This window comes from Adiantum capillus-veneris, chromosome 6 (assembly GCF_014529385.1).
Source record: "Adiantum capillus-veneris isolate H3 chromosome 6, ASM1452938v2, whole genome shotgun sequence".
NCBI classification, from domain to species: domain Eukaryota; kingdom Viridiplantae; phylum Streptophyta; class Polypodiopsida; order Polypodiales; family Pteridaceae; genus Adiantum; species Adiantum capillus-veneris.
This window is the reverse complement of record NC_140936.1, coordinates 57,150,290-57,159,191: the sequence shown is the minus strand read 5'-3', so window position 1 is coordinate 57,159,191 and position 8,902 is coordinate 57,150,290. Positions and strand designations below refer to the sequence as shown.

The window sequence follows — 8,902 nt, the reverse complement described above, 5'->3', positions numbered from 1 at the left end:
GAATCCTCACTTGTGCTGATAATGGCTTGGATTTTTGACCTCTAGTAGATTTTTCATCATGTTTCGTTGGTGAAGAAACCACAAGTTGCTAAATTTTGTGTCCATATCTAGCATATCGAGCCATACCAAAGTTAAGCTATCTACAACTAAGATGGTGAGACTGGTTGCAACTCTAAGTTCATCAAAACTACACTCGTTTAGCTAATGGAGTCCTTGGAGAAGGGTACCTGATGTGATAGTGATGTTTTCCCTTTCTGGATCTCTTTCATAGACTTTGAAGCTTACTTCATAGCTAGCAAGGGCTATTGGTGAGACATAGAGTAGATTTTTCTTCATGCTACGCACATGCAATACATTTTGGAGGTTGATTTGGTCTTTATTTGTAGTAGGGACTACAATATTTCCTATACCTTTGACAAGGTTGGACTATTTGTTAGTACATTGCACTCTTTTGTTTTCAAGGGGAGGATACAATTTTTTTTGGAATAGGATTTTACAACAGTAATGTGCTTGGAAGATCCATGATCAAAATAATATACATAGGATGCGGACTCATTTGCATTTAGGGCCTTTTTGTAATTGGGATCATAGCTACATACAAGAAAGGCATATCAATCATTCAAGGATTTTTCATCACGATTGGGTTCATAGCTACATACAAGAAAGGCATAGGCATCATTTACAATGTTGGCTTTCTTCACATGGTGGAGGTGAATAATCCTAAATGGCTCCATACCTAATTCTTCCTTCTTGTAGGTTGGTCATTGTCTATAGTTGTTGACATGATGCTCATATTTTGCAAAAGTTGTCCTTTTTTCCCCGAATGGTTGAGGTGGATGACAATTTTTGACATCAGTGCAAGCCCAAAGTAGATGATGGCTATTGTCAAGGTTGCCATACTTTCCCTTTGCCCTTGTAACAACCCATAAAAGCTTGGGTTTCGATCTGGTCCTAGGTTTTGTGGGTTTGGTCTACTCGAAGAAGCAAATGAACAAGATATATGTGATCATTTCTTTATCACTAATCTCCTCATCAACGTTAAGCAATTGCAACTTGCTACATAAGATCCTCCATATTTATGAGACAATCGGTCATTGATTGACCTTCTTGCATTTTTTCTAACTCAAATTGGCACCTTAAATATGCTATTTCAGCTTGACTTTTTGATTGGTACATAAATTTTAAGGCGTCCTAAGCTTGCTTAGAGGTCTTACTATACCTAATGTAGGGAATGATTTTTTGCTTCAAAGTGTGAGAGATCATAGAGAGGTTGAGGGCATCTTGGCATTCCCACTCAGTGAACTCAACACACTCTTGGGCCGTGGGCTTGTGATCGGTGGATAGAGGGCTAGGATCAGATAGATTTTTTGAGACTAGGATAGTTTTATCATGAAACCTCATATGGAGTAGTTAGAACCATCTAATTTGTCCTCTTTGAAACCCGTATATATCTTGAGAATTTTGAGCCATGATAAATTGAGATCCAAGTTAGAGATACTTGCTTTTTTCCCCCATGAAGTAGGACTATTGTAGAACGAGTGTCAGCTAGTTGTGATCATACGTAAAGTATGACATCTTCACCAATAGTTGGCCCTAGGAATATTCACTACTTGGCATCAATCACTTTTTGTCATGTTTTGATGGGAAATTGAGCCTTTTTTTTGTGTGTGGTGTATACAAAAGTGTGAGGGCCCTAGATAGAGAGAGCATTTGTGCAACTTGTGAAGAGCATGAAGCACCTCTAAGTGATCTTTGGTTTTAAAAATCCCAAATTGAGTAGTGGAATTAAAATCTTATGACTAAAAAAGAGATTCCAAATGTGGGCTGAGACGCCCCTGCAAGTGCTTGGTAGTCGAGATGAGAGAGCTCTAATGGGTGCTGAGAGAGGTGATTTTGTAGATGTCGATGTTGATGGGCAAAGGCCTGCAAATGATGTGCGTGATTGAGCGGAGTATCGAATGCTGATGTAGTGAATTTAGAATGTGATAAGCCTTTGACTTCAATGATGGTCTCAACATTTTGAGCCCATGCCATATGTGCCTTGCACGATTTGCACTGGCATTGTAAAACAAATTGCAAGAGGAATAAGGTACAAACAATATACCTTAAACTTAACTTACTAAATAGAGTTAAAAGAAAATTAACCTCGCTTATTATCGACCTTGTCGAGTAGGATACCATACTAGAAGTATACAAGTATCTATAGTAATTGCACAGACAAAGCGTACCCGAGTTGCCCATAATGCTTGCATGCACCCAGTGCCAATTACTCTTGAAAACCAATCAGATTTGACTTGCCAATAGTGGTTGACTGCATCAAGTTTGGAAAACTTGCCTAAGAGCCATGCCTAACAAATCCAAAGCTCCAACTAGAAAGAAAGATGCTTGTCGGCTTCTTGAATAGCAATAAATGGTCGGCCCTACCGAATACCTCTACCTTACAAGCCATATGTTTACCTTACAAGCCACATGCCTTTCATGTACTTGCATTACTGCAATTGGATAACAACAATTGATGACTCTTGACTGCTGTGGAGCACAAACGTTTGCTTGAAATTTTTAAACTTTACGCTAATACTTACTTTTCGTCTCGTGGAAGTCCCCAATATTGCAGATCTTGTCCCTATCATTGCCTGTGGCAAATTCCTATTTTAGTATGACCACAAGCTGTGCTCATGAGCTGCCCTATACGGGTTGTTGCTCCTTTGTCCCAATTATGAGCAATCCTTAGAGATGTGGGAAAGATAGTCATACTATTTGCATCAAGCTTGGGCATACTGTTGCAAAACATACAAACTCAAAATCAACTAAAAAAGCAATATATAGCTTACTCTCGACCATGTCAACCGACTAGGGAAAAACTCCGTGCTTTGGATTGAGCATCAAGCCGTTTTGTGTGATTCGATGGTAAACTTGGAAGCTTGTTACGAACTGGCTGCGTTCGTTTCTGCTGCACTTTGCATGCCTTATCCTTGGCTTTTGGCACCTTGCCATTCTGGTTTTACGCATTCGAGTTACCACACGATAGGTTCAATCCCACGAGTTACCATGTGATAGGTTCAATCCCACGACATCACATGGTTCAATCCCATGATGTCGCATGTGAGTTTTCCCCTTTAACCACTCAAGCAGGCAAGATTTCTTGTCCTTCGAACCCATCCTTTCTTGTTTCTTGAAATTTCCCAACTCTAACCGTGGGCCATGCTTGCACCTTGACACCTTGGATGCTTTTACTTCGGCTGTTGGCATAGTGCACCTTGCATGGCCAATGCATGTGAAATGTTGAATTCAATTTATGATCGCCTGCTAAATCCTTGCTCCAACCTATGCATGAAAGCATAGTCAGTCGTGGTCTTGTGCATGGTTGCGTCCCTTGGTAGTGGGCCAAATCCCTTAGTTTGGGAGGTGCTCGAAATGAGGGCGCCCACCTTAAAAAAAACTTTGAGAAGAGAAACATGGCGACAACGCGCAATAGAACGTGATGAAGCGGAGGAGATGAGCCCGTATGGCTGCTTCGAATCCAGCCACTACAAAAATGAAAATCCAATCACTTCGAATCTAGTCACTGCAGAAACGAAAATATGCCATCTTGCTGCTGCGCACGTGTGGAGCCCACCCACACCCCCTTTCGTGTCGGGTGGTTCCACCACACCATGTGTGCAAGCGACGATTCTCACTGCTCTATATTGGACAATGCCTGCTAAGCAAGCCCCGTTTCTTGCATCAGTGTTGCCATAAAAACTTCACCAAGCTCGAGAGAGGGGCCTCGATGAGATCTTGCGGAGAGAGAGAGAGACAGGGAGGGAGGGAGGAAGGATCAATGCCACCTTCATCACGCCAATTCTCCCCTTCCTCCATGGCTACCCTGCCCCCTAAGCTTTGATACTAATATGAGATAGAGGGGACTCACACATGCACATCACCACCCAAGCATGCCCTCTGTAGGCCCTTGGCCATGCGAACCCCTTTATGCCATGTCCGTCTTGGCCCTTGGTCTGCCTAGTCTTACCTTAAGCCTTACACAAGGAGTGTTCAGAATTCTAGTTGGTAAGAACATGCACAAAACAAACATAGGCTCTAGGCCTAGTGCAATATTTCAAAGTTCACCCGGACACCTCATAAAAATGTAGGTTCCAAACAAACCAACTTGTAGGGGCTTATGGTTTGAAGGTGGGAATATGGATCAACAGCAGCTCGCAGGCGTGGCTTCGGACGTCTTGGCAGGCCGTAGAGCAGCTTGTTACAAGGTACTCTGCCACGGATCTGAGAGAGAGAGAGAGAGTGAGAGAGAGTACTCATGCAAATGCACATTAGTAGTTGGCTTCGATCACTGAAATCGTTGTGTGAAGGGCATGCAACAAAGCAAGTCACAATTCTCCAAGATGTGAGTCATGGTGCCTTGCTTGCTGTCACGTTTACGGAGGGTATAGCTGCATTTGTGTGTGTATGTAAGGTGCAATAGAGCTGATCATCATATGTCCATATTTTATGGGTATCAGGGGTGATTGTCATTGTCAGGTCTCAAATTAATAATATTGCTTTCTGAAATTTGTGTCACTATTTATCGGACACGGTAATGATGGTAAAAATTTGCAATATCAGGCCCGAGATTTGTTCTATGCTTGTCTGGAGAAGCAAAAGAACCTCACACCTACAGAGGTTGCTTCAGTTGGTTTGCTTTACCCTTCCACATGCAAGAAAGCTCGCGTTGAATACGAGAAGAACTGTAGGCTAACTTGGGTATGCTTTAACTGCTGACATTTTCCCCCCCCTAATTTTGCGTTCTCTTGTGGTTATGTTTTACTTGTCACACTGTCAAAATGTGATTTAGTCGTTCGCCTTTTCAAACAGGTGAAGCATTTTGATCGTCAGTACTGTGCGAAGAAGCGTGTGAACCGTTTCTTGGATAAGGAAAACACAAGAAGTGGCCCTATAACACTTCCTGAACCTTCTACTTTCAAGAATCCATGATTTCGTGTCTCAACTGGCTTGCTTGGTGCGCTTCAAATCAAGGGAAGCTCCTTGCTTGCATACTAGTAGATGATCGAGGGAAGTGACTGTTTGGCTAAGTCTTCTGCCTATAACACTTCATGAACCTTCTACTTTCAAGAATTCCATGATTTCGAGTTTCAACTGGCTTGCTTGGTGCGTGTCAAATCAAGGGAAGCTCCTTGCTTGCATACTAGTAGAGGATTGAGAGAAGTGACTGTTTGGCTAAATCTCCTTGATTTTTGGATGACCCTTAAGTCAGGGTTATTGCCCAAAGCTCAGAATGGATATCTGTCTCAAAAAAAGTATCCACAGTATATGTATTGTTCCAATTTCACAGAAACTATCTTTGATAAACCAAAAGTATTTGAATAAGTTCTGTGTCTTTGTGCCCGTTGATTCACTTTGTTGTGAGGGCTTAGGTTGATGATACTCCTTATATGTTGATTCTTTACAGTTTTTTGGCAATCTACTGTTGCATTCACTCGTAAAGAGACTTATCATGCTTGTTGCATCCTGTGACATTGTCTTGTGTTAAGTTAGCTGTCTTGTTAGGATTTCAGCTATGGTCTCTTGAGATACAAGCCTTTTTCTGGGCTACGGACTTTTAGTGCTGTCACGAGTTTGTAGAGTTAAGGAGTCGTGAAAATAAATGATGTGCGAGGCGTAGTTTGTTGTTGTTACACTTTTGCTGGCATTTGGTGGAGTCACCATGTGGCCTAGGATAAGTAGCATGCGTGTATCTCTGTTCTGCTGAACTAATTAATGGAGCTTGAGTACAGCAATGTGCGCCTTGACTCTCATTTTTTTGCAGGTAACTTTTATGATGCTAAAACTGATGTGACTTGGTGTATTGAAATGTCATGGTGTTTTGGCAAGTTCCTAATGAATAGGAAAGCTCCAAATGATTTGATAGAGAGCCATTTTTTTTTGTTGGCATGGCATTTAAAACCCTTCCCGTAGAAAATTAGTGTGACTAGGTGTCAAAGTGGCAGCGAAGAAATGATAGGAGGATGAGACAAACAACGAGTGTGGACAGCCACATGTACTTGAATAGATGTAAGTACCTCTTTATGGTAGGATCTCCACCTAGGCTACATCGTCTTGAGGAGTAGAGAGAGGCATAGAGTAGGTGATAGGTGAAAAAGAAGAGAGATCGTCCCAAAATGTTGGCGCACACTATGAAAGATGATAGTACAAGAGGGGGTAGGTGTCACAAAATATATATGTACATATGTCAGAAACTGCTAACGTGTTAGGTCAGTGAAGACCCAGAGGGTTAGGAATCCTACCCCTAACCCTAGCTAACCTGCAATACTGGCCGAGGGGCCTAAACCCTAGCAAAAGCAGAAGAAGATGAAGTCTTACAGATCCTCGCCGAGTGGCCCATTATTAAAATGGGTTAGGATTAAAATCCTAACCCCCAACAACTTATGGGACCCCGGCCGATGGGGCCTAAAATAAAGAAAACACACACGAAAGCTTGCGTAGAAGGCATGTTGATGTGGCAGCTGCATGGATGCCTGCGAATCACACTGATTGATGTTGACGTGGCAGCTGTACATGATTGTCCGTTTTATAAAAACATGCTGACGTGGCGTCGTTGTATGAACAGCCCCTGAGGGTGCTAATTTTTGGGGACCAAATGCTTCTAGAATTTGATGCTTTTCATGTAACTGCTTTTGGTAGGCCAAGGGACTTTAAATATATGCAAGGGCTCACTCTCTAGCATTCTACATGCAGGAGATGTGGAGCAGAGCCTCAAGTGTTGTACTGAGTTGAAGCAATATACAAAAATACCGAAAGAGGCGCCACAGTTTGGGGTGAGTGCACTCTGGGGGTGGAACTCCGCCACTCTATGTCTCGTGTGAAGTGTCTCTTTTGGTTCAATTGTTTTGAAGCGTCTAAAGTCTGTTTAGTCTGTTCTTTTTTGGTGGCACGTGGTGCCGTCCCGTTACTGCGGTATTAGAGCTCCAACCGTGTGCTTTTTTGAAGCATAATGGTCCTTCAAAGAACAGACAGAGCAAGATTGCGTTTCTGGATTCTACAGAGTACCTGCAATTTCTCCTTGACGAGCTCCGTGACATATTTTCTCGGCACTTTAAGCAAAATCTCCCGATTCTGCAAAGTTTTCAGCAGTTCTTGAATTACATGTTGCCCCCTTTGATGCCTCAGTCAGTACCACCTCCTTCGGCACCAGAAAGTACAAGTGTCTCTATCAACAACTACTCCGCCTTCTGCTCCAATTGGGGGAGTTTTAAGGAACATGGTACAACTGTTTGACCTTGATTTGGTGCAACCACCTCTGTCACCGCCATTGCCACCACCTCCCCCACCATCACCACCTCTGGGTACATGATTGGAGCCCATATGGATATCCCTATTATCCACATCAAGGTTTGCACCAAACCAACCAAAAGATTTCAAGGATGAGGAAACTATAGTAATTAATTTCCACTTTTTCTGGAGTGAAAGATAGGAAGAAAGCCTTGCAATTTCTGCAACAGTTTGAGAACATATATGCCTTGGGGAACTACACAAAAGAATCAAAGATCTATCGAGATGCTCCAAGGACTTGGCCAGCTTTCAAGACTATTTTTGCACGAAGCTACATGACCTCCTTGTTTGAAGTCCATATTTTGTGAGAATGGGGAAACAAGCTTGCCATGGAAACCATGGAAGACTACAACCAAAGGTACTAGATGTTTACCTTCCGGTGTCTTTCTGAAAGTTGATTCCCTTGGAGGATCAATGCGAGCGCTATACAATTGGACTGCCATCACGGTTACAAGAATATTGTCTCTCTAAATAAGTGTCAACAATGCAAGAACTTATGGACCATGTTGCAGTCGGATGCAAGCTTATGAAAGGGAAGCTAGAGTTTACTACATAAGATTTCTCGGCAAACAATCAGAATCCTCGGCGACAACGAACAAATTCCTGGGTGTCTTTTTGCAAGCTGATTCCCTTGGAGGACCGATGCGAGCGCTCTACATTTCACCATTAGAGGAATATTGTCTCTCTAAACGAGTGTCAACAATGATAGAACTTATGGACCATGCTGCGGTCGGATACAAGCTTATGAAAGGGAAGCTAGAGTTTACAACATAAGATTTCCCGACAAACAATCAGAATCCTCGGCCACAACGAAGAAATTCTTGGGTGTCTTTTGCAAGCTGATTCCCTTGGAGGACCAATGCGAGTGCTGTACAATTGGATTGCCATCACCGCTACAAGAATATTGTCGCTGTAAACAAGTCTCAACAATGCAAGAACTTATGGACCATGCTGTGGTCGGATACACGCTTATGAAAGGGAAGCTAGAGTTTACTACAAAAGATTTCTTGGCATACAATTAGAATCCTTGGCCACAACGAACAAATTCCTGGGATTCTCATGAAAGTCCAACACAAAGGCCTCGTTTGATGCTACAACAACGGAGAAACTCTATTACAAGAAGGCCGATGTTTTGGATGTTTTCAATCAGGACATAATTTTTATAATCGTCCCCAAACAATAGATAGACTCACAGAGCTTGCCCCTGCTCAAATAGCTGCCGACAGTTCCTTTGGACCACTTCCGGCTAAGCGAGCTAGAACTACAATTGGACATGTTCCTAACATTTATGGAATAAATCTTGAAAGTTCCAATGAATTATGCAAAGCCTATGGAAAAGTCAACGGTTTCAAAGCACTTATTTTCTTTGATCCGCGAGCCATCGAGAATTTTATCCATCCAAACTTTCTCAAGCAAATGGACTTTGAGTAATATCCACAAGCTGGAGAACTTGAAGCCGAGCTAGCCATTGGGCAAACTTAAAAAGTTGTACCTCTCATGGTGCTCTTCCAGTCACTATCCAAGGGTACCATGGAAAGGCAGACTTCCACATCATGAAGTTAGGCAATTGCGACAA

At 42.5% G+C, this 8,902-nt stretch overlaps 1 protein-coding gene across 1 annotated transcript; it reads left to right on the top strand.

The window, feature by feature from the left end:
* The first annotated feature begins 4,089 nt into the window (after positions 1-4,089).
* On the top strand, positions 4,090-5,382 carry LOC147455551 (Cytochrome c oxidase, subunit Vib family protein). The gene is made up of 3 exons (XM_086515280.1): positions 4,090-4,247; positions 4,603-4,740; positions 4,852-5,382. The coding sequence occupies exons 1-3, from the start codon at positions 4,179-4,181 to the stop codon at positions 4,969-4,971; spliced, it is 327 nt and encodes a 108-aa protein (XP_086371406.1). The 5' UTR covers positions 4,090-4,178; the 3' UTR covers positions 4,972-5,382.
* Positions 5,383-8,902: the final 3,520 nt, after the last annotated feature.

Excerpts from the sequence above, each read along its gene's own strand:
- LOC147455551 (XM_086515280.1), top strand. The coding sequence starts at position 4,179 with ATGGATCAACAGCAGCTCGCAGGCGTGGCTTCGGACGTCTTGGCAGGC. Across the intron at positions 4,248-4,602 it reads GTAGAGCAGCTTGTTACAAG|GCCCGAGATTTGTTCTATGC; the intron begins GTACTCTGCCAC and ends TTGCAATATCAG. Across the intron at positions 4,741-4,851 it reads AGAACTGTAGGCTAACTTGG|GTGAAGCATTTTGATCGTCA; the intron begins GTATGCTTTAAC and ends CTTTTCAAACAG.